The following is a 26,747-nucleotide window of genomic DNA, read 5'->3' as shown; positions in this document are numbered from 1 at the left end:
AAGTTCAGGCTGGTTATTAGGAAAAATTTCTTCTCAGAAAGAGCAATCGGGAACTGGAATGGGCTGCTGGGAGAGGTGGTTGTGTCACCATTCCTGGAGGTATTAAAAAAATGTTTAGATGTTGTACTAAGAGATGTAATTAAGTGTGTAAATATTGGTGGTGGGTAGACAGCTGGATCCAAATTCTTCCAACTCAAAGAAGGAAAATCCATAAAAAGATTCTATATATGTTTCTAAAAAATTCTTAAAGATTCATAGAATGTCGACATAAAAATAATCTGATAAATAAAATGCTGACAAGATGTGTGTTTACTTTGAACTTACCTTTCTAACAGTGTAGAGTGAGCTAACAATGGATATTACCGACATGATCACAATTGCTAATGCATAGTAGTAATATTTATCAGTGATCCACAATATCACACTGAACAACTGAAAAATGTAAAAAGGGTTGAGAACCTAGAAGAATGACAGAACATTAAAGTTAAACCAAATGGTCAAATGCGTTCTCAGTCAGAAGTGAGTCACAGTAAGTTTTATCTCTGTAGAGAAGAATTGTTTTTTTTTTAATGAGGTTTTTGCCTGCTTCGCCAAACTGCTCTTTTTCACAAATTCCTCAACCCTCCAAAAGTAGTACTCATAAATACATATAACTGCATGCTATTTTAAAGATAGCATGCACCTTTCACTACACCTCAAAGCAAAAATGATAAAAACATCTGTTGCATCATAAATTACATTTCTTATATTTAAAGCTATCATCTCTTTATTATTTATAAATACTTTTATTGCTAGCTCAGGTCGGAGAGTTTCATTGTTCAAAATGTTCTACCACCTATTAACACATGGATAACAAAATAGCTACTCAAATGCATGTTATAAAAGGGAAACGGACCAAGTGAATCAAGCATACATGCAAGGACACATTTGATTTTACGAGTGTGTTGTAATGCAAAATACCCAGGCTGATAAAGCCACTGATCGTGTTCTCCATCAAGTTTGAAATGAACCATAAAAACAAGATGCATTGCCACTCAAAAATTTCAGGCATGTTTTTTTCATGTCCTTAACTAGGGCACCACACTGAACTCTGAAGAGTTTGTAGCAAAAACCTCGTAGACTTGGAGCTCTTAGGAACAAAGTTCCCTACCATTTTTCTTGATAAGTGCTGGGCTCTCTAAGGTTTTCATTTCACATTATTATTTGAATATTAGTTTAAGAATCACTGTACTTAAAATTTTAAGTTCTAATGACACGCATTTTTGTTCTTAAAAAAAAAAAAAAAAAAAAAAAACTTACCTCCTTAATCAGAAGCTTAAAAATGGAAGGCACTTTCACAGCAATTTCATTTATTCCAAAGAACATTTTCCTGCATTAAAACAAAACAAAAACTTAAAATTTTTATAGGTCTTAATTATTTCAAATAAATTCCATTAGTACTAGAAAATAAAATATCATCTAATCCACAGCCCCTTTAATCACATTTACTGTTTCAAAAGGCATTTATCATTATGTGCGTCCAATGAGATGCTACATACTTCCAATATGAAGATCATTACCTTTTTATTTCAATTTAAACTGTCTTTTAATTTTTAGGCTCTTTCACGATCAGATTTCTCGAAGAACTGTATATAGGTATGATTTTAATAACCATATCAATCTGAAACCCAGTATAAGGTTCTCACCAACTTAAGCTCTAACTTTAATTCCTACTCTTGCAGCAAGATGCTCTTTTCATGGTTCTTACCTTAGTTTTAAGCACAGCATGAAGAATTGCAAATCATAAGACTGTAAGCAAAAAACTAATCTCTGATTGGACCTGATCTAGTTTAATAAGATTATTAATCTTAAAGGAAAATCCACAAATCAATAGAACATGGAAGGAGCAAGAATATGCTTCCATATCTAAAACTGGGAAGGTCTGATACGCAAAATAATAATAATTTATAAAAAAAGACAGAAATGCAAACCTATTCTAGTTTAGGTAATGTAGCAATACATTAGAAAACCAAGGCTTATGTACCTATGAATGTTTTGATAATAAATATTCCAGCTGGTTGGATTCAAATTTTACACTTCAGATTCTTTTCTCAACGGGTATTCAAAGATTTGTTCCTTGACAGGTACACTTACACAGTTGGTCTAGAACAGCCTGTTACAAACAAAATAAATACTTTTTCCAGTTATTTCTTGCCAACTGGAACTTTAAGAAGTGGAAATGTGTTCAGCTCCAATCAACCGTAGGTAGATCTATGCAAATTAAGGGACACATCTCTGAAACTAACTTGCAAAGCTTTTATAATGAGAGCCAAAACCTTAATACCTGGCAAGCTTCATTTGTATCTTTCTAAATAAAGAAACTAGATAGAATTAAGGTCACGCTGCTGTTTACTGGCATTCAATATTCCTGATTAACTATGTAACACTCATAGTTGCCTCCTAAATTCTGATAGCTTTACGAGGAGAGACAATTGGATAAAAGCAATTCTTCCCTCAAATATTGTAACATTACCTATAATCATGCATCTCCTTCGTCAGTCCTCTGCTGTGCTCATTATGAATTGAAGAACAGAATGTAGAGTCATCTAATCCTCTAAGTAGAGGAAAATGTCAATGAGTTATTTCAGAAAGTTGATATCTAAAAATCAAGTATTCATTAACACAAGAGTTATACCCTTAATTAATGCTTTTCTAGTGTTACATAACTGTAGATACAAATCCCATGTTAAAAGCCTTCTTCTTGACATGTTTTACTCTGGAGGATAGTCATACATTTATTTCAATCACAATAGAGATACATTTGAAAAATGAACTAAAATACTAGCATAACTAATATTCAAATCCTCTGAAGTTTTAAGACATCATATGAAATAAATATAGACTACTATCTCTTCAAATTATCTGTTTCATTTGCCTCTAACAAATACTGGAAGCATTTCAGAAACAATTATCAATCACTATCTGACAACACTATACTGAAACAATTTCACAGCATCCTGCTAACAAAATACCAGCCAGCACTAGGTAAAACACAGCCTACATTTCAACACTGGAAGACTCATCTTAATAGGGCTCCTACATGCTGGGAAAGTAAATGCTGTAAATTAGAAGACCCTCAGATAAGAAATAATGTGTGATATATCGTTACGTTTATAGGTACGGGATCATTTCAACTAGTAAACTCACTGTCCACGTATTTTTCTAGTGGACATAATTTGTATGCCCTGAAAAACATCATTACCTTTCAAAAGGCTTTCAAAGATGACGTGATAAAACAGCTCTTCTCAACACAGGTCTTTTACTACATTGGAAAACTTATGTTATCTACTAAAAAGGACTCGGAGTTGCATCCCAGTGAAGAAATACCCCATGCATAACAGTAAGAATTATTTCCATTCCCTAGAACATGGGGCAAGAATTTTAACACTCTCACTGTTGCAAAGCCTCAGACTATGCTTCTGCCAACTTCTGGTGATATTGTTAGAGAATATGAAAATGCTAACATATAAACCTCATCACAGGTTTATATGTTTTCTCTAAATTATCTCAGGTTCAAGGATTTTAAAGTATTATTTTTAGTTCAGTATATAATTCTCTTGTAGTAAGTGTGCCTTTTTCCCCACTCAATTGTCCCAAACAATTTGATTATTCTTTCCCTGAATAGAAAAGGAATATACTAGTGGGTTTAAGAAGGGTCCCTAAAACAAAGTGCTTTAATGCAAATGTGCCTGTGTGCAATGCTCATGCTAAGATAAAGTCTTCAACAGGGCGTTACTTGCATTTTATATCAGCCATCAGACCTTAGCTGTAGTTCTCAGCATAGAGAGTATCTTCCACTCCCCCTTTCACTGTTTTATACCTAGACCTGCCTTCTACTCTATTTTCTCCTGTAATTTTCCCTCAGCAGTTTTTCTCTCCCAGTTTTGCTCAGAAAAGGAAATCATTTTAGATTTCAGTCCACAGTGAGAGAAACTAGCCTCACTCCACTTAAGTTCACAGTACTGAATTCCCAAGACATTAAGAAAATCCCAGTATGCACATACTTTATGTAATAAAGTACTCATCAACTCACTCAAAGATTCATTTGACACTAGCTGAAACAAAACAGACAGACAGGGTCAAAGGTGCATCCTCTTTGGCTACATGGCCAGGTCTGATTTAGTTTAAGAACAATTGCACTTGCATTTCCTGTGTTTAAACCAGGGATCTTAATGTCACATTATTATAATAAGAACAATGATAATGAAACTCAAGCTCTCATAACTGAAGTAGTTGCCCAAGAAATCTTTATTTGCTTCCCTTCTGCACTGTGATTACTCTTTATGTAATCAAACCGTTCTGTCTTCCAGATACTTGCATAACTGACTGTGCAGACTGACTTATCCTTGTTATGCAGTATTATACTTAGAACACAACTACAGCTGAATTGCTTAGCTTAGGATTTTACTACAAAGCCCTCAGTCTGAAGTTCCATCTCCTTACAAATTGATTCTCTACCATGTTACTACAGAAAAAACTGAACAGCAGCTTAAGAAATGCATCCCAGTGAAGGCAACCAGTATAAATGTTTAAGACGTCTTTTCAGAATGTTTATATTCTTAAGTTCAATTACTATTTCCCAGGTGATACCGAGGATTTCCCTACGTGACCATAACTAATTCACTGTTGAGAGTAGCTACACCGTAGTCCTGTTCTCACTTGACTTTGCCCAAAGTGATTCAGTACTCCACCAGTCTCAGATGTGTCCAAGATGAGGCTCTTTCTCCACTTCAGTACCCAGCTGCTCAGTAGTGGCTTCTAGTTCAGATTCAGTACCTGACTAATCAAGTGGCTGGTCAGGCTGAGCAATTCCTGACACATCATAGCAGTGAAAATTTGGCATATTAGCAAGAATGTGACTGAATAAATGCTCTCAACTTCACAGGCATATCTGACATTTTTCAGGGGCTTATAACTTGGCTGAGTTATCATAAGAACATCAAAAGGCACGGTCAGACAGCCAGCAAATGCCAAATTTCAAATCATTGCTTTCATGCTAAGGCACGACACCTATTTCTAACCATGTGGTGTTGTAAAAATGTTCCCTGCATCTGTACCACTGTAATTCAAGAGAGACTTAGCATAAAGAAAGAGATGTATATAAAGCTTTCAATTATTTACAAATGAAATGAGACATCTTCATCTTCCCAGAGGAGCTCTGAATTTCTTAACTGCCTGTAAGATGATCACTTCTTGTAACTGTGGTCACTGCTGATAACTTTCCATATTATTCATATGTTTGCAGAGTAGGTCTCTTAGAAATTTTTAATTATTCTTCCTTCTGCCAATGGTCATAAACTTTTTCCATATGTAGTCCTTGTAACTTTTAATGAAACTTTGAATCATCATGTAGAAAAGTACGTTTCTCATCCAGACTTCCTGTTTTAAAAAGTAGTTGTCAAAAAAAAAAACACAAAGAGAAACCTGTGTTCATTTAGCTTTTAAATTATGACTATGGGAAGGCCTCACCAGTAACACCAGAAAACAAGACTTCCATCTTCAACCCTCCTACCATGCACTGTGCTGCTGGCTGAGAGTAACTACAGCACATCACCTTCAGCACACAGTTTGTACGACCCACTAAAAGGCATCTTCCACCACTGCAAGAGACTGACGTTGTTACTAAGAGCCATTGCTTCTAGTTCAGCTTGGCTAAGCACAGCTACACATACATAAAGGTGAGCAACAAGCATCCACTGAATTGCCCTCTTCCAAGATACTCTTTCTGGGTGTAGTTCAGCAGCAATGCAAGAAGCCTAAGATATTCCAAAAGTAGGAAAATATTTTACAAGTCTACAGAACTGCTGTCTACAAACAGGTGCTCACATTATCAAATAACACTCCTAGAACAAGCAAAAGCCTGCAGTGGCACAAAGCATGTCACCCTATATAAATCATGCTCAATAAAGGTAGATTAAACAAAAACTCTTTCCAGAAGTCACACTGTGTTAAAACCTCCCTTCTCTCACTGTAGTTCAAAGGCTCACTGAGCTAGAACAGCTGGTCAGAACATGACACTATTTTTCACCACACTTTCAGGCAGTTACCAAAAATGCAGTTTCAAGTAAAATAAGAAAGAAATATTCTTACCGTACAACATCAAAACTTTGAGCTGAATCATTCCAGAAATACTTCGTGCTGTGATGTGTGAAATAACGAATCTGCAAGGGCAACAGACACAGGTATTAAACCAGCACCACTCAGCACCTCCTCTGTCTGACCTTTGTTTGACACAGAGATAGAAGACAAATTTAGAGAAGTTACTGAAAACTTAACAGGCTTCTTTCAAAATAACATTTCAAACGTCCCACCGTGCCTAGTAGTGAATTACTCTGGAAAAGAGCTGTTTTCCACCCAAGGAGTCTGTTCAGCTTTTAGACAAATGAAGTAACTGACACATACTGTACTGCACGTTTGCAGCGGATACTAATTGCAGACACTCTGAAAGTTAGCAAGTGAAGCACTGCAGCTCTACTTACAGGCAAATACTTTCTCAAATAATTTTTATTCCCTTCTGCAGCAGATTCACAGAAATGAACAGTGTGGCCATTTGAAACCTTGTGTCCAACAGGGTCAGGATTCTGTAAAGGACTGGCTCCTGAAGAAGGCATAACACGAACCTTTGCACAAAACCATTTCTTGAATTCATCCTTATGGAAAAAAAAAAAGAGGAAGTTACTACAAAACTTCAACAGCATTTTACTACAGTAACTGTAATAACGAGTAAATAGATAACAGAGTCTATACATAGTTTTGGAAGATAACTTCAAATTAATGTCAAATGCCTTATGAATGCACTTAATTCCACAGTTCTGAAATAATGTTTTCCACACTTAAAGGGTTTGTTGCTGTTTTCTCTCTTAAGCAATGAAACTTGGTACTTGAATTTTGACCTATCATGGTCTTCAGAAAACACTAGAGGAAGAACAATGGCAGCTTCACCCACTCTGCCACTTCAAAGAATTGAAGATGTACCACAGAATCATAAGCAGATCCTGCACACAGCAATTGCAGAGGAAAAAGATAGTTTGAAATATACCACACTTGGATCTATGCTTTCACCTTAATTCAGCAAACTTCAAGTGGCTCACGAAGAGTCAAAAAACAGAATACTGTGTATCAGGCTATAGGAACAAGGCATCTGATCTACAGTTTTCCATGAAAATGTAATTCATGTATTTAATTCTTAAAATCCAAAAGCAAAGACTTTGTTCTCACAACATCCTCTGCAAACAGTTGGCACTCTTCCCATACAGGCAGGAAAGCTATGCACAGTACTAAGGAGCACAGTTCTTTAGCACTACAATTGTGTCTACTTGTCGGACCAGAGTCTGCGTATTTCAGCAAGCAGGATGAGAAACAACTCCTACCTTGCCTATGCACACCCTTCTATCTATAGACTTACAGTTGTTCTCAGCAGAACCACTTCACAGTCTTTAAGCGTAGTCTTTCTGCACGTTGCTTTCACACGCCACTGAGGCATCCAGTAGAGGAGGAGGAGGAGGAAGCCACCAGAACAGATCACACCCACAGTAACTAGCACCAGTTTCCACTGACATAATTCATAGCCGTGGATCTCCTGCATGGAAAACAGCAATGACACCCTTAATTCCTCTGGCTTGAGAAGCCAACATTAATTTTTCACAAAATGCAATAAAGGATATTAAATCTGAAATCTATTTTTTTTCTGTTTACTTTTCTAGAAGAAGAAAATATTTCTTTTTTAAGTGATGGAAAGTAACAAAAAGGACTGTTTATCTCAGTCAGAAACACAAAGGTGAGTAAAAGCCCCACAAAGGCAGCAAGTACACACTGTTCAAAACACTTCATTACAGAACCTGTCTCCTTGCTGCACTGGTCCATGAAGACTCGAGCTGTAACAAAACCAGCCTTGAGTCTCGTCATATCTATGATCAGTATATAGCACAAGCCAGACAGGCATTTCAGAAAAAAAGTATTGTTTTTTGTTTGTTCGTTTTTTTTGTCAGGCATCAGTTTTACCAGACAAGCATTTGATTAGCTAACAGCACAGTTTTTAATTACTGGTGCTAACACAGTTTCATAATACTTTCTAAACATATGTGTAACAATACCTGTAAAATACTACTCCTAATTAAAGGAACTGTATTCTTTTGTCTGCTATTTAAGAAGAAATAGTAATGTGAAACAGAGACAACAAGCAGAACTCTCCAAGATTATGCACCTTGCTCCAGATAGTAAAATATTCTCAATAAAAAACCCACAAAATATTAAGTGTGCCTTTATCAAGGCATGTACCAACTTAACCTGATGACAATTGAGAACAGAACATAATTCAGTGGCTTACTTGATTCAATGCTAACATTCCTGAGCTTCACATTACATCATCAGATTATATTTCCTGCTGTAAAACAGCAGTGATGTTTCCCATTGAGCCCCACCAGAACTGTTCGTATTAACACCAACTTTCTGCACAACTTTTGGGATTTTCATTGCTTTTAACTAAGAAAAGGCTTTTCAACAGGTTTGTTTTGTAGACTTCTCAGCTTACTAAAAACAGACCAAACCCACTCCTAAAACACTGGAGTTAATCCTCATTCCTTATCATTAAAAGGAAAAAAAAAAGAATAGAGGGAAATACTACTGCTCCTTTTGAGCATTATCCCATTGAAAAAGATCTTCTTCTAATGATCAGGACATAAGCAGTGCATTTTCACTTTTGTTGTAAGGTGCATTTTGCCTACTCTATGATCATCTCTGTGATGGTCTAACGAAGAGCACCTTTTCCTAGCAGTGTGCTTAAAGAAAGAGTGAGGAATTCAACGTGCAGGACTTCAACATTAAAGAAAAATCCCTATATAGCCCAAGTATTTTCAGCAGTCTATAAGGAGGACTTTAAATTTAAAGACCAGCTGACACTGTTTCTGTCAAATCTAGCTGCTGAATCTTCCAGGATGAACAGTAAGAGATATCTTTGCTTTAGTCAAAAGCAAAGTTGAAATGCTCCCAAACACCCACAGAGATGCTCTCCTTGTTTTAGGATGTGGAATCTTAACTGCATAAACACGAATATGCAAGAATAAGCAGAGGCAAATTTAGGGTACTTAAGCTGCTTTAACTAACAAGAAAAAAAGTTTGGGTCTGGAGAACAGAAGAAATTACTCCGTTCCACTTCCACCTTTTTCCTTTAAAAATATTGTTAAAAAGCAGCATCTGCTTGATTGCTGACCTCAACCTAGCACCTCCACAAAGGCTTTCAGCAAAAAAACATCACCTATCCCAACACTCAAATTAGTAATTAGAGAAAGAATGATGAACTCAACTTTATAAAATCTTGTTTTAAATTGAGACATAACACTTCCTGATGGAATACGCCCCATATATACACAAAAGCATAAAAACACATTTATCTCACAGTATAAAAACAGAATACATAATTAATTACCATCTCCTCCTCCTCTGCCTTATTGACAAATTTCTTTTCTTCCTTCTCCATGTTCAGTATGATATGGAACTTCTCAACGTGAGATATGGAAGACCTTTAAAAACAAAATCATGAAAACTTGAAGCAATGTAACAGATTCTAAGTATCAGGTTGTCTAGAGGCATTTTTTTTTTAACTTTAAGTGCATACACATGAAACACACTGACAACATATTAATACAGATCTTGAATTTGCACCACAGTAGTTTCCAGTAGCAACCTACCTTCACCTACCTTGGTTATGCTCTACACGCAGCATGTGTGAACACCCTTCAAAGTAAGTAAAGATTACACACTCTCATCATTATATACTGTAATGGCTTCAACCAGACACCTTAAGAAGCCAGGCTATCCTCCTCAAGGAAAGGCACTGTAACCCTGGGATGTGCATTTCTCAACTAAGCAGAAATATTTATGTGTTTAAAAAACAAACAAACAAAATAATTAGAAAATAACATTAGAAAAATCACAGAGTCTTCACAACCCCAGACTAACGTTTCTAAATCAAGTCACTTCTAATGGTTAGTTAAGACTTCTGCTTTCTTTAGAATTGTTTTACTGCTACTTTGTGCAACCTTACCTAGTGGAGGAGTCCCTACCCACAGCAGGGGCACTTGAACCAGACAATCTCCAAGGCTCCTTTCTACCCAAACCATCCTATGATTCTCTTGCTGATATTAACAAGTTTGCCTCTTACAGTAAATTAATTACAATTGCAAATCTTCAGGGGTGTTTTGAGGATAGATTAGAAAAATAAGTTACACAAGCACAGAAAAGCAAGTGAATGTCAAGGTGCCTATGTTATAAACATAATTTAATAGATTCCTATTCCAGTAGTGAAGAGCTACAGACATAAGGCTACCAACACCTACTATGAGGCTCAGCAGAAGTTTCAGTACCGCAAGAAAAATAAAAAACGCTAAGTCCAAAAGTGAAATTTTGGAAACTAAAACTGCATCTAACTTTCATTTCAGTACCCCTGTACACATTAAGTGTGTATAATTTATAATTCAAGAGCCTCTACCTTTTTTCCACAAGACCACCTCCCACCTAAAAATATCAAACAGCTACTGCTTACCTGCCAAAGTATTGATTAGATAACATTATCTGTACTGTCACCAACCTTGTTCTCATTTACTGCACACACATCCACCTCTGAAGTCAGCACTTATTGCCATAGCATATAAGTAGTCCTAAGAATTCACTTCTATAGCGTAGCCAAAACCAAGGTTATTTAAATTGCTATTTTTCATACTAAAGTGGCTCCAAAAAAAAAGTCACAGTGAAAGCCATCCACTTGACCTCACCTCATTTAGCTGCTGATTACTAGGAGGCACTACAAATACTTACATTAAGTAGCATTATGACAGAAACACAACTGTCACCAAGTTCTTTGCTATGCTTAAGTCCTCAGCACTTTCACAAATCAAATCACCAGACTTCAAGCCAGCTCCTCTCAAATCCAGCTCCTGGACAGAGACCATTACATCCACCAACATCAGCTTCAAAAGCTCCTTCCAATCCACTCCCCCAGTTCATCATCGAATCCTTGCACGGCTTTTGCAAACTACTGCCACCTCTCACGCTAAGCCAACACGCGACGTAGGAATCCAGCAACGGTTTTTTTGCTGCCCAAATCCAGGGCTTCTCAGAAATCTGTTCCCACTCTGAGAAAGGTTCCAGTGGAAGAAATGCACACTCAGAGCTAAGGACTGCACGACATACGGCTCTGCCACAGATGAGAAACGCAGCACTTCAGGAACTGAGTGCTTGATCAAGCTTTTATTTTTTTCTGTATCAAAGGAACCTTTTTGGTTATCAGCAGTCCCCCTTGATTCAAACACCAGCTCACAACTGTTGCACTGTTAAGTTGAACATTTTCTATTACTGTCCAATATTGAACTATACCTTTGTCACTGCAGATTTGGAAATTAAGCCATAAGATATACACAAATGACACTTCTTTAACTGTGAGGTATACCACACAGGTTCTAAACCACAATTTTTTTCTTAAACTGACACTTTAATTCACTAAGCAGCTTTTAATCAGGAAAAAAAAACACTGAAGGAAACCAATTAATGAAGTTTGTCTAAGTTACAGGAGTGCACAAAAAACCCTAACACTGCATGCAATAGAAGAAACACTGCATCTTTTCCCGAGGTACTGCACTGCTACTATTAGCTGATCTATGCTGACTGAACAAGCAGAATGCTTTTACCAAAATATTTATAAGCAATAAACATTTGTAGCAACAGTGTAAAGATGGTAAAAGTGGATTTGTAACACATGTATTGAGAAAAAAAATGACATTAAAGAACTATGGTAAGTTTTGATCAGTACACCTGAAGGTGTAAGGCCTACAAGCTTATCTGCAGTCACCTTTCTAATAGATGGTGTAATTAAAAAAACAACAAATAAAAAAAATTCAATCGTTTCAAATGCTACCCTTCAAGTTTGCTTTGTAAGGGAAGAAGCAGAGAGTTCTTCCCAGTACACTCCACAGCACTTGTCCCAAGTCCGTAATCCACAACAAACTAACTCAGCTCTAGCATATGTAATTGCAAATCAGTTTATTCCTCCAGTTTTTTTTCAGTTCAACTGGAAATTTCACAATAGCAGGAGAAAAACATCAAGAGCTATAAAGACTGCAGATAGAAAACCCGAAGTGTGAGACCTCCTGGATAATTTATAAGCTCCAGGGATAATAATAAAACTTACTGACAGATCAAGTCTTTAGAACAATGCATACATGTATAATAAAAACACTGTTTTTTACACACATTTATGCTCTGTGATCATTCACCCATTTAAAATACATCAGTAACTGAACTTACAAACTTGTTTCTTACATATCCCCTATTTCACTGTTCTCAGAGATCTGTACAAAAGCCCAAGACAATGTAAAGTTTCTCTTACCAGCACGCAGTCCGGCAGCCGTTCCCTGCACTTGCTTTTGTCATCATGAGTTGCAAGGCCGTTCTTAATAACTGCAACCCTATCTAGAAGGGAAGTCCTGACAAATGAACTATTTTGTCTAAAATCTAAAAAAAGTCTCCAAGGGCTTTTCAAACTGTTATCAAAAGATTAACATATCAAAGAAGATTTGGCACTGCTTGGATTGTGCTTCCCCCCCCCCCCTCCGCTCTGTGAACAATTGCAATCCTGTAATTGGGCTCATAGAGAGGCAGCCCTTCCAGGCATCAGCCTGCTGGTACAGCTCATTCTATTCAAACCACAATTGCCTCACAAGGCTCCTACAGACAGTTTCAGGTCTGTGCATGAGCCCTGATACTATCTGCATAGCTGAAAGCATATGTGCTTCTGACCAAACACTTCCTTGTATTTACAGCTGTCCCAAAGTAAATACAACAAAATTCACTTTAAGCTGAAAAACAGTGATAAAGTATGCAGTTCCAAAAACGCACACGTTTCTCACTTTAAGCATTTTGGGGTTTATCACAGTGCATAACAAAGTGATCACACATATCAAGGTAGAAGAGCTTCAGGAATCAAGCTCTAGAAAGCTGAAGAAGGTAACCTGGTCACCACCTGAGCACTGCAGAAATCAGTGCTGTACAACTTCAAGCAGCACTGCCTTGGGAAGATGCCAAAGTGCAAACCCAGCCATGTAGCACACCAGGCAGGAAAAGCTACAGGCACAAAACATGAAAAAGGCCTAATATAAGAAACACACATGCAGAGATGAATGCACGTTATCTTCCCCAGCTGCCTGCACAACCTGTCACTAAATAAGCCTAGCACCTACATTTCTACAGGATGAGAATTCAGACTAAAACAAATCACCTGAACAACTGACCATTCTAGGAAAACATGATGAAGATCAAATATGAATCACATAGGTGAAACTTAACCCAGTGTCTTAATAAGCTTCGAGCTTTCCTGGAGCCAAAAGGATCCGTTATGCTACTGTTAGTGGCCATTGAAAGACCAAACATTCCTTTCTAGAACTTAGGAACAACAATTAATTCTCTATTAAGAGATGATTCTCAAGTCCATAGCTGTGAAGTAAGTTTCTAAATAGCTCTGTGTTGGTACAGGTCTTTCAGATCTCTAACTTTCTTGAACAGTAGGCAGTACCTGCTATAAAGCAGACATTCAGCTGTATCCTGACTAGCTGTCAGAACACAGAAAACTCTTTATTGTTCTGAAAATAGGAGCCCAACGCTCAGGAATTAAGCAGTTCTGCACTTTACATTCTTCCAAAGCCTTATCAAGAGAAGGAATCAGCCTACCAAGGTGGCAGTCCTTACAAAGGCAGAGTATATTACCAGGCATTATTCTTGGTCCAGTAGCATGCCATTTGCACATATTTACAGCAGTTACCAAACTGAGTAGAGTTTTTTGTGCATTACAGCTAAGACCTTCAGCATGCCAACTGATGCACCTATGAGTGGGAAGTGACTGCCTTACGTGCACAAGACACCACACCATCTCTGCCATACCAGAAGCTATGGAATTCAAAACTGAAGAGCTCCTCAAGCTAGAACAGCAATAGGCCACAAGAGGCGATTCTCTAGAGAATAGATTCAACTCCAAATCACCAACTTCTTCAGAAAAACAAAACCACTTGGGCTGTGGCTGACAGTAGAGAATGGCAGTAAGTTTTCCAAACCAGAGGAGAAGCAGTAAAAACAGTAAAAATGCTTCTCTGAAATTATTCCAGGAAGATTACAAACTTTCACAATGCTCCACAGAAATATTTCTTCACTGGACAAAAAAGCTGGTTCTCATCCCAAGGTCTCCTTTGCCATCCTGCTCCTGAGACTGCCAGGTCCATGCACCACTTGGCAGCACTCAGCACAAGGCTGTATACAGCAAGTTGATTCCAATGTGTGTGTAATATTTAACCTGATGTCAGAATTGCTAGAAGTTCTAGGTATGATTTAAAAGACCATGCTCAAGGAAAAAAGCACACTTATAAATGGGTCCACAAAAATAGAAGGAAAAGTCTTATCAGCTATTACTGCAGGAGATTGCAGCTCCTGCCTATGTCAATTGCCAGCGAGTTCCTCAAACAATATCCAAAAAGCTGAGTCTGAAACACTGAGTTCATTCAAAATGTGCTGTACGAATAAATAAACGGACAAGTACACGAGGTTAAGAGGTAAGCAAAGAAACAACGGCAAATGATTTAGGAGCACACTTCTGAAACTGCAACACGTAGTTATTTCACCCTAAGACAAATAACTGAATCAAGAAAGCTTAAAGGGAACATCTCAAACTTTCAAGAGCTAAATCCAAGGCTTTGGCTCAGTGTCTTAGCTAAGAACAGTCCCACATTTACACTCCTGTCCCTCTCCTTTAAATAAAAGGTGCTATTTTAATGTAGGCAAAAATAATCGACTATTTCCTAAAATTTCTCCACTGGCTGCTTTTGAAAGGAATGACAAAACCTGCAAGCCCTGCAAACAAATGAATGAAGGACCTTTTTCTTTAAAAAAAAAAAAAAAAAAAAAAGACCAGGAATTACAAATGCTCAGAGTTGTTTTTAAAGGCTATAAGATTACCCAGCTGAAATCCACATTATGCCTTCTTGCCTCTAAACAGTTTGGCAGCAGGATGCATCCATCCTTCACTCAGTCAAGGCATCTCCACTCAGGAAAGTTTCCAAAGCTCATTTTTACAGCTTCTCTGACTTTGAGGAACTTCTGAACACAGATGTACCCACAGTAGGCATTTTTGCATCTCTGACTGTCCTACCAACAGTGACAACTTCCACTTGGTTTCTACGAGCAGCACTACGCTTTCTGGCAGACAGGATTACACTACACACTGCTCCCAGTGGGATCCACATCTGAGCAGCAGTACAAGGCTGAAGGCTTCTCACACCACCTGGCAAGAACAACAGCGTGCACAAAATCCTGTCTTTGCCTGCCCTGGAACATACAGTCATGTCACTCGATACCATTTCAAAACTGAAACAGATCACATACTGTATACCTGTTATGCAACTTGCTCAAATCCTGGGGACGTCACATTTTTACAACCACAGAAAACAAAGCTTATAACATTTTAACTTCAACATACGCTATTACGAGCTCACAAGTCTTAATTAAAAATAATACCAAAAGCATTATCAATAAATTTAACACTGTAAATTTGGAACCTAAATTATTGAAGCACAAGAAAGGCACCTTCAACCTGAGGAATGCATCTTATGTGAAGGGAAGCTCCTGCCATTTACAGATCTCTCGCTGCTTGTGGTTACACCTGTAAATGTGGAATTAACCACATCACGTATAACAAAAAGTTGGGTAAAACATGAGCTGAAAGAACCATGGAATACCAAAAATCCTCCAGCTATATTTTGAGGGGAGTTCAGGCTATAATTTGTACCACAAACAAAGCTTAACACTTTAGTCAACTAACCCAGCTCTAACAATAAGAATGACATAATAGTTTCATGAATACATGGAAATTTTACAAGTACACGAGCTAAATTTTAACAAAGCCCTCCACTCAATACCTATTTTATCACTTCCCATCTTGGGTTTTCTGTTATAATACAAGCTTTTGTTTCTGTGTTTAGGCTTAAGGAAGACCATTGTATCCAACAATCACCAAACCAAAATTGTATTTACATTTGTAGAGTGTATTCTTTGTAAAGTATACTTTCTGCAGGCTGTAATAGCAACTGCAATGTTTATAGTAAAATACATGCTACATTAAGGAAAGATAATTCTACAACTAACAATAAACTCAGTATTATAATACATCATAATAACAAAGTGCTGCAGCCAATGCCATCCCAAAAACTTACTTTCTAACTGGTCTTCGAATGCTTCAGATGGTAATTTTCAGATCATGAAGATTTGCTACCACCACTGTAGCACATGCACAAGTTGAAGAAGTTGGAAGGTGAATTAAGAAAAGTTGGTCACGTAAAGGACAGCTACTCGAGCACTTCATCAGCTATTGTGTAATCTCATTTATCTTACTTCAAGCAGCAGCTACTCCCATTAACAGAATTTTTCATCTGATAAATCAAGCACCAAAAGTCAACATTCTCCAGAGCTTGCTCCCTCTCAGACACACAGAAATACAGCTTTTCCTTGTTTCCTTTTTCGACTTCAGGATCCCTTACCTGGCTACCATATGAGAATGAGGGTCTGCTCCACAGTTCAGGACTCCAATACAACAGATTTATTTTAGATACTCTTTCTTTCCTATTTTGGAAGAGTACACTAGATGCTAAGAATATAATTCAGAGATTCTGACAACGGGGACAAAAGAAATGTTTTTTTTTATTCTTGGACAAGAAAGCTAAAACCATTTCAAATATCCTGGCTAAGGCATGATGCCATTACACACAGCGTTAGCCTTCAATAGCTGGGCTGCTTCCAAAGAGACACTCCACTTTCAATAGGCATGAACTTGTCAGTCTTTCTATTTGGTTGAACAACCAATACTACTATAGCTAAATAATAGAGATGGCAACCATGCCCCATCCAAGCACCAAGAGAACCAGAAGCTCCAGAGGAAAACTGGGAGCCCAAAGACCCCAGTCCAGCAACAATGGGTCCTTTCAAGGAAGCATTTCCCCTCAGGGGCTGTGCCAAGAGCCCAGCCTTTCCTGTGTGGCTGCCGCCTTATTGTGCCGCATAGAGTATCTGCTTCCTGGGATATATTTGCTTTTGTGGTATGGATGCTCAGTAAAAGGAGGCAATGACTTCTTTTCCGCTTCCTCTGAATTCTTGGAAAATATTTTTGAGGTTAACATCAAAACATTTGAATAAAATTACAAGGAGATCGTCAAGTAAAACCAGATTGATTACAAGGGGTGAACGTGCCACTAAAATTTTAGGCATTTAACCTTTGTTTCTTTAAAGGTGCATCTGGCTGGCATAGTCACGACAAAGGCATATTTAGAGCACCAGTTACGTTCATTATCATCATGAAAACTGCTTTCATGCCTTTATTTTCTCCCTCATCATAACATATCCCAGTAACACTTGTTGCTCTCCGCTGATCACTCTGAATAAGACAGAGCAGTTGTTCTTCAGACTCTTCTAAAGCCACGACATCAAATTTATTGAAGGACATCTATGCAACTGCTAAACACAGCCTTCCAAATGAATAAAAAATGGCAACAAATTATATTCACTTCTGAAATTAATTTTAATATAAAAATACATCTATACAAGCACACTAAATTTCAGCACTTAAACCTGTATTTTCTGAATTTTAGAAGAATAGTAATTTCAGTAAACAAGTCATGAATTGATACAAAGCATTAAGCTTGCACTACCCACTTCAGTTGTAATGCTTCTGTGGAAAGAGCTCTTCTTGTATGCAACAGATATACATTCATGGCATGGCTAGGACTGCTACAAATTAAAATTAAAGGGTGTTATCAAAACATAATTCAAGATGTCAAGCAGAAAACTTGCTTGCCTTATTTGAATTCTAGTAACTAAAATAATAAAGATCTGCCAACAAGTTTCATTCAGAGGCTGAACTGCCATGGATCAGTATTTTTCCATGCTCATAACCTGACAGCTTCGCTCCTAAAAATGATCAATTTACTCTCCAAGCTACCATACGAGGTAAGATGAGAAAACAGAGAGGGAAGTTACTCTCTGTGTCCGTAAACTTAATTTCACAAAAGCTCTAATTTAGAACTTGATCCCACCATGCCTGCACGGTGGACCATCTCTGGCCTATATCTATCTAGCTATGATGGCCCAGGCATCCAGAAGAGCCCTAAAAACAAGAGCTCTAGTTATTTCTAAAGCACAGCAATGACTGTCATCATCCTCTGCAAACATTAAATGCATAAACAGCTTTCACTGTACATCCTATATTTAATAAACACACTGTAAGGCTTTCAAATTAAGAAATATAAACTCAGGTTTAAAAACTAGCATTCAAGGCATTAGGTTGTGTTCCTTGATGAACTAACACAGAGATCTAAGAGCCACAATTCAGGAATATAGAATAGGTAAGATGAGAGGATACAGTGAAACACTGAGATGATACACCATAAAAATACTGTCACATGAATTTACCAACCTAGCTGTCAAGGTGTGTCTCATTGTCCGCAGTATTGAAGCATCTCCAGGTAAAAGGAGCTTTAAAAAGAGGTGGCTTCCATTCAGCAACAAGCCGACAGAAAGCTCTTCCACGGGGTATGGACCTACACATTCTCAGCCTGATACAGCCAGCTTCCATTGACAGCTGTTGGCAAACCAGCACAGTCACTGCTCAGCTACCTTAAGTCCTCCTACCTTATCTATGTTATAGTCAAGTGTTACTTGACTTCAGCTCGACAGCAGGCCACAGCACTTGCTGTATCACTGCCTCCCACAGCTCTGTGCTGTATGGTAACAGGAAGCAGAAGAAACTGAGGCAAGATGCAGACACAGCGAAACAAAGCTACTTAACACTGAAAGATGAGCAAAAAAACTACTGTGATCTCATTCTGCCAATGGAGTTTCATAAGCACATGAATTACCAGCTGGCCTTCGAAGAACTGCTCGCTGGCTTGTCAGACCTGGATGACTGCTACAGTGACAGAAGTACCAGTTTTAGACAGCAGCCAAAAACTGCTCCATCCAAAGGAACAAACCTTCTGAATTTACTAGGCTTCTGATTAAACCTCAGATGTTATTTGCCATTGCCACAAAATTGTAAGATCCCTCCGCTTCCTAATACACAAATAGTTTTTCTATTTGAGAAGCAGAGCTCAGAAAAAAACATTCTTCCACTTGAAGAAAATATTAAGCAATTCAAAATAGGACTTAAAGAAATTCACCTGTACCTAAAAGATGTACAGTTCAATAAATATTGTTATGGGGTGAAGGAAAAGTCAGATAGGTGACGCAGCGTAACTGCGAGGTACTGTACAACCTCTCTTATTGGAAGCCAACCCTTATCTACATCACCAAACTTTCAGCTCCTGCTATCTACTGCCACATTAAACGTATCCTCCCAGAGATAAACTCCTGCTATTGTTGATTCTAATAGCTGTGACAGAGCTAGAGGACAGAGTTCCAACAGTTACCATACCTCACTGATTCGGAAGTACAGGATGACACCAAAATGTAGAGAATCAGATTAATTTTTCCACACATTCTAACTACCGTAAAAATCTATCACTGGAAGAGAAGGATTACTCAGATCCTTTGCTTTGACATACAATCTTCTGCAGGCTATCGAAAACAATTGGTAGAGTGCATGAAAATAATGACAGATAAAATAGCATGTGTACGCTGTCAATTGGACTTTCCACTTTTACCTGTGCTCACTCAGGCTACCTGTATTGGTGCAAGTACTGAAGAACACGCCCTTCAACGATCTTCAAAACCAATGGTGGACCCTTCTAAGCACTATTAGAAGTGCTTGCACTCACGGTTGAATATAAAGCAATTATCAGAAACCACTGGAACTTCTAGAATAACCGAAAATTTCTCAAAGCTCTACTGCCCTGAAGTAACTGACACACTCCTAACCTGTAGTACTTCCACAACTGAGAACCTCCTGACAGCACAAGGCAGCTCGTGCCATTTGCAAACAGCACCACCAAGAACACTGTATTTCCAGACTAATCCAAGGACAGGCTAGCCAACTGAGCTTTTGCAAGGTCTAAATTCACTTGGTATGTCCAGATGATGGAAAAAACAAAGAATCTTGTGCTTTTTCTCTCCCTGTTCCACCACAAACTAAAACTAGTATCCACCAAATTGGGATGAAAGGAACAGCAAAACAAAGAGTTTAGTCTTCTCCCCAATCTAAACCAACTGTACTTGCCTTTCCCAACAAACTAACTACTTTTTAATGGCCATCAATAAAAAGACAGCAAAAATGGTACTTTAAGATGTAAGAAAGCTGAAAGCACAACCAGTGCTTTCCTTAAGGAAATCTAACCCCATGTCAACCTGCCCATAACGGTAATGGAAAACAGCATTTCCTTCTCATATCTCTTAAATACATTAAATCTGTTACATTCCCCTTAACCTCATCTCCTGCCAAAATGACTTGGATTTTCTTCCATCTTTATGTAGTTGTTTCCTCAAACTCCAATCACCTGCATTTCTCTTCTCTGAACTCTTTCCGAGTGGTCCAAGTTCCTCATGGATTTTGGCACTCAGATACTGTCTGCACACTGAGACTATACCGATGGTAAACAAAGCCAAAAGATTTAAAACTTTACCCCTCACTAACACTGCTCCTGTTTAAACACCCCAGCAAGATACTTGCCTTTTCTGAAAACAGTGTGACAGTGACTCATGTTCAACTTGTGATCCAGAACACCCCCTGGTCTTTTTTCCAGCACCTAACCAGTTATTCCTCACTCTGCATCGCACAGCTGCTCATTCCTGCCTAATGCAATACCCTGTATCTGTCCCCATAGAATTTCATCATTATTTTCAGGTCATTTTAAACTCTCATTGTGTCTTCTAACACCACATTTAACAAGCACATTTAATCAGCCATCTGACCAGTGCTTTCATGAAAAGTTAGCATATCCAGGACAGAAACCTTCTTCAGTATAACCTCACTTCAACACCGAATCATTAATTACTGTTCTCTGAAGAGGACCACCTACTCAATTTCACATTTCTCAAAGTCCACTTCCCTCCAGATCTTGTCTCCCTTTACTTACAAGGCCATTAAAACGTGAAAAATCTCACTTTGGAAAGGAAAAAAAGAGAACACCACTACTGCCTCCATCATATCCACGGTCTTCTGCTCTGAAATAAAATGAAATCAAGACTTTGGATGCAATTAGTTCCCGCACACATCAGTTCATGCTGCTATTCTTCTGCTACTTATCTTTCAAGCACTTGAAAATAGAATGCTTGCCTGTTTATCGCAGCTTTTTCCATCTGTTAGGATGAAGTGAACTGTCAGACATCAAACTTCTCTTCTTTGGCTCTCATCCATCACAACTCTCCTAAGAGCTGTCCTTTATCAGCTTTCTAGTATTTCAGTGTACTTCGAGTAACCTTTTAGCTTTTTTTTTTTTTTTTTTTGAGCTTTTTAGGCCATTTTGAGAATTTCACATTGAAGCTTACCAGGACCAACAGATGAAGAAACATTTAATGCCGTTATACTCCAGTCCAAAATCACAAGTATTCACTCAAGCATGAATAAGATTAACCACCTGCTCGGACCTATATTAGAGAGGACAAGCAAATCAGGTGAGAAGCATTTTAAATGCTCAGCATCTCCTGTAGATACACACTTTCTCCACTGAATCAAGAATGCTTTTTCCAATCTTCCTTCTCCTATTAATGGACTTTCACAGGAACTTTGTCAGCTTCTGTTCCTCTTGCTAGTTGCTACTTCATTTGCACTTTGACCTTCCCACTGTTGCAACTAATTCTAAATTCATTTAAAGAAAAACAAGGGAAATTACGCAAGAAAGATGAATTGAAAAAACAGCTATTTCTGGGCAGACAGGTTTATGAATGCAGTGACACTGCAGCACATCAGAGCAAGCAGTTCCAGCACCCATGGACACCCCACCAATCTCACACACAGGGCTCCACACATACAGTGTTGAAGTCCCTCACTTAAATCACAAAATAAAGAGACAGCACTTCAAATTTCTGTGTGAATCATGTGCATAAATCCCAAGCAGTAACTACAAACCACCTATCCTTTGTTATTTAAGGCTGCCTTACAGCTACCAAAGGGAGAAGTTTGCTGTGTTATTTCACTCAGGACTAAGGGTGTTAAGACTATAATACAACTAGGGTTCCTACACACTGAACTTTTGTTCTTTACTAAGCAGATTACTTAACAAAGGAAGCAGCTTTTTTTAATGAATGAAAAAGTATTTATAGTTCATTGTAGAACAGTGAAAGGGAAACACTTCACCATTACCATAATTTCAAATGTTCTCTAAAAGACCTAATTAGGAAATTAGAATTCTTGAACTAGGATTTACATTGTATGCACTCCTCTACTGTGCTAAATGTAACCACACTGAAGCACTAATCAAACCACTGGGTTTCATTTCCTCACTGGAAGGCACTGAAACTATTAAACAAAGCTGTGCCAACTATACTGCACGCTGTGGCAATCTCAAAAAAAAAAAAAAAGCACACGGAAGTATCTACTCAATTCTCCTATGCAAATCTTTAACCAACCCAAAGGATGAGTCCACCCAACTTGACACTGAGGAAGCATTTATCTGCACATTACACATACACTGTCTGTGTACAGAGGAAATGAAATCTGAAAGTCCTTTTTTCTAGTTCCCAAGATGTAGAAGTTTTACAAAAATTACTTAATTTTAATAAAAGTTACTTAAAAATTACTGACAAAGCTATCTGAGCACACCTATCAACTCAGCCAGAAGCAGTGGTTCCTGCAAGAGATCCTAGGGGAATCAAAATAACCCAGTGCTGTTACTCTTCAGAAATAAGCTAAAGTGTCTGAAGGATCCCAGAACAAGGAGGAAGTTATTAGTTACTATGCATGATGAACAGCTGGCCTTTCCATGCCAATTCCCAGTTTGAGTACAAATTTCCTTCTATGACATGGGCAACCCACTGCAACCTGGCTTTGACAATAAAAACTCATTTCCATAGAATCCCCTGGAATAACTGGAATTTGGCTCCATGCCACTAAGAAAATGGGTCTTGTTGGCTGCCCTGTACTCCACGCACAAGACAGCGATGATGCTATCACCTCAAGGCAATTCTTTTTTTCTTTTTTAATGTTTCTTAAGGATTCCTTGGATTCATATAAGAGTTTGCCTGATGCACCATGCCTGTCACATGGCATGCTAGCAGAAGAATGAATCACAGATTCTCAGTCTCATTCAGCTACTGTGATGTAACTTCACCCTTTGCTACATGCCCTTCCTCCAGCATCAGGCTCTGCATGCTGGCTGAGCCAGCACAGCTTATGCTCTTTACTCCTCTCTCTTCAGCTAGAGATGAATTAGTGCCTGCCCAACCATCAGACCCTCACCTGAGAGGAAAAGATCAAACAAAAAAAAATAAACTAGAGAAATAAACATATACTCTGGAGAAGAGCTAACAGAAAATACAGGATGAGAGCACAAGCTCAAGAAGCTTGCAGGACACTACTGCAAGAAATCAAGCAAAGGGCCTAGAACAGTACCACTACTTCCAGAAAGCACTCAGGAAGTTGCTTGCAATCCTTTCACTAAGCTCCCTTTTCCTCATAGCATTGACGGACAGCTTTAACCAAAATCAAAGTCAATGGGATCTCACAGCTTTGTGGGATCTTGGATGGAGAAGGGATAAACAGAAGAAAGATGGGCAGCCAGAACCTCAGCAAAGGATTCTGAAGGAGATGAAAGAGGAACAAATAAAGATCTAGAAAGAGATGCATAAAGCTCACCATACTAAATTCAAATGTGATACCCTAAATGCACATGAAGTTGTTGGACAGAGTTGCTCTAAAAGACAGAGACACTCAGTTTCCATGGTAATAGCAGCACTGTAGGAATCCAAGCAACGTCAAATCAAAAGGAGTAACTAGTAATAGCAGTGCACAGAGTGCAATAAAAACATGCTGTTTAACAGTCTAGCCTACAAACTGCTTTTTACATAAACAGACACTAATCTAGACAGAAAGGGGAGACATCAAAAAAGAGAAATAAGTAGCAGCAAATTACACATTAAATAGAAAGGTGATTCTGATGACATGACTTCACCTGCAAATTACCTGTGGCAAGGCAAGTCTTCCTACTTTGTGTCTGGGCTGCACGCTGCCCCAAGCCACAGAACACTTAAACTGGCAGAGCACAGAAGCAGAAACGCTGCCAGGGCAAGAGTTCATTTCCAGCAGCAGTAATGGCCTGAACAATAACCTTGGTCTGCCATTGTAACACATCAGACACGGCCTTGTGAACCACTTATTTCATCATAACTGGGATGTTTACCCGTTTTCTGAACAACTTCAAAAGCTGAGCTCTTTTGATGACATCAGATTTCCCTAGCTAATCTGGGCTCTCACTCTGGAATGCCTCATGCTGTCAGAAGTCAAAGATGTTCCTCACAGTTCTTCCTCAGTAGTGGTGTTCCACCAAGACATCTTATCAGTGTGTTTCTCAGAAGTCAGGAAAGGTAGACTGGTACCAATAAATCTTCAAAACAGTTTCAGTTTCAAAGTTTATGCAGGACATGATCATCAAACACTGTAAAGCTGTATTTGTAGTTAACTAAAAGCACAGATTACAAAAACAGTAGTATGGAGCCTCTACTGCCACACTACACACCAAGACAAAAACTTCCTCAGCGTACATGCAGCTAAGAGTCCATTGCTATCACCTATGACACTGCTACATGTGGACACTAAGTTCAGCAGAGTATGACATAATGTGCACTGTATCTAAAGAACATCAAAAAGGGGTTTTATCCACAGGTTCGAGAAGTTCTGTGTTCAGCAGCAGAAACGCAGTACCTTACAACAGTCAGGTTTATTTTAATTAGAAGTAGCAACTCCTTGAAATACGGTGGAAACTGATGGCAGGTAATTATAGCTAACCTGTCTGAAGAGCCAGTGGGTGGACAAATCTCGTACAATGGCAGAGTCACCTGCAAATAAAACAAAATTAAAAAAAAGCAGAGTCAGAGGGATGAACAGACCACACGAAACTTGATCTTAATTGAATTAGCAAAGAAAACACCATACGCTTCCACTGAGTGCATGCTGCAGTGAAAATGTTCTAAAGAATTCTACACCCAGAACGGAATTCTCAACCACCACATGTTAAGAACCACATGTTAGGAGAAGGCAGGCAGTGGGTACAGCCAACCAGCAGCACTGAGCACGTTAAGCAGTCTGGATGTCAAGCAGCTCTCATTGCTGGAGGATGAGTTATCTCAGCTGAGGGGAACAATGGCCTCCTGAACTGCTCCACGCGTGGGAGCAGGTGGCCAACCACAATCCCACAGGTACGTGGCGCTCATCCTGCCAGCACCCAGCTGCTCAGCAGGCTTTTAGAGCCAGAACAGCAGGTATTAAAGTTCTGCCTCTTCACCTGGAGTACTTCAAATATTTCCTACCATATTAAAGAAGGGAACTGAGCTTTACATAGTTAACACCCCGTTGGAACTGCTCAAAGTTCCAAAGCAAAGAAAAAAACCTCATTTCACCTGCCAGCGTGACTGCAGAGGCGCCTGAAGCTGAAATGGTATCACTGATTTTGGGAAAAAACCAGCACAACAACGGGCCAGTACATCACACCGAACTCCTCCGGGCGGGAGGACACAAAGCCACAGCGTGCCTTTACTGCAGCAAGGCAAGCCGCCGGTATTTTCTGGAACCCAGCAATGCCACCTGATCGAAGCCACCGCTCTAAGAACGGCCCTGTCAACGCTTCCAGCTCCGGCGCTCCACGCGGGCAGCAGATTCCCATAGGCTCAAGGACGCAGCGCGGGCTGTCAGGGGCCGCAGTTCGGGCCCATTGGACAGCAGCCCTCCGCTGACAGCAGCGGCAGCGCCTCGGCCGCTCTCACGCGGACGGGCCCTCCCCGCGCGCTCGGCCGGGACCTTTCCCTCCGGCACAAGACCGCCGCAGCACCGACAGCCGAACCGCACAACGCGGCGCCGTGCGCCGCCCCGGGGACCGGAGCAGAACGAAGGTGCCCCCGGGGGGCGGCCGCCGCCGGAAGGCCCCGCACGTGCCGCGGCCCCACGCGCCGCCGAGCCGCACCGCGGGCCCGTTATCGCCGGCGGCGCCTCCCGGGCTCCGCCGCGACCTCAGCGCCCGCCCCGCGGGGCCGCGCCCGGAGGTGGAGAGGCCCCTCCGCACCTGCCGGGCCGCGCCCGCCGCCACCTGCGCGGCCCCACTCACCGGCGGCGCCTCAGCTGAGCCCCATGCCGGCGGGTGGGCGCGGGACCGGCGCGGGACCGGCTTTCCCCCGCACCACCCCCGCCCCCGCCCGCTCGCCCGGCGGCGCGCGCGCGGCTGCCTCCCGAGGCGCGACCGGAACCGCCGCCAACCGGCTACACGCGCCGGCCGCGCTGGGCGGGGGCAGGGAGGGGCGCGGAAGTGACGTCGTCGCCCGGAAGAGGGGGAAACGGGGGTGGGCGGGGATTGGCGCGTGGTGGGCGAGGCTTGGGTGGGGGAGGCCGGGCGGTGGGGGGTGCCGGGGGGCGGCCACGTGGAGGTGGTGGCCCCGTGGGGACCGCTGGCTCGGGCAACACAAATGGCCACAGGTGGCACAGGGCCAGACCCCAGCAGGAGGGCAGAGGGCCTGGCACATGCCTGCCTTTGATAGCGCATCTCCACTTG

The 26,747-nt window shown here is 40.0% G+C and overlaps 1 protein-coding gene across 3 annotated transcripts in view; it reads right to left on the bottom strand.

Moving 5' to 3' along the window:
- ATP13A3 (ATPase 13A3) overlaps positions 1-26,384 on the bottom strand; it is a 48,043-nt gene extending 21,659 nt beyond the window's left edge. For 2 of the 3 annotated variants that reach the window (XM_065748219.1, XM_065748220.1), the window contains exons 1-7: positions 9,464-9,630; positions 7,445-7,618; positions 6,519-6,689; positions 6,130-6,200; positions 2,513-2,593; positions 1,300-1,369; positions 325-459 (exon numbers count right to left, since the gene is read on the bottom strand). In XM_065748219.1, the coding sequence (XP_065604291.1) occupies positions 325-459; positions 1,300-1,369; positions 2,513-2,593; positions 6,130-6,200; positions 6,519-6,689; positions 7,445-7,618; positions 9,464-9,514 (753 nt within the window). In that variant the 5' untranslated portion in view covers positions 9,515-9,630. Of the gene's footprint in view, positions 1-324; positions 460-1,299; positions 1,370-2,512; positions 2,594-6,129; positions 6,201-6,518; positions 6,690-7,444; positions 7,619-9,463; positions 9,631-24,994; positions 25,045-26,306 lie in introns of those variants that run through there. The other variant, XM_065748221.1, reaches the window with a different exon arrangement.
- Between the last annotated feature and the right edge of the window lie 363 nt (positions 26,385-26,747).

Source organism: Cyrtonyx montezumae, unplaced genomic scaffold, assembly GCF_038088225.1.
Source record: "Cyrtonyx montezumae isolate F1298 unplaced genomic scaffold, pur_monq_1.0 scaffold_5, whole genome shotgun sequence".
NCBI classification, from domain to species: domain Eukaryota; kingdom Metazoa; phylum Chordata; class Aves; order Galliformes; family Odontophoridae; genus Cyrtonyx; species Cyrtonyx montezumae.
This window is presented reverse-complemented; position numbering and strand designations above follow the sequence as displayed.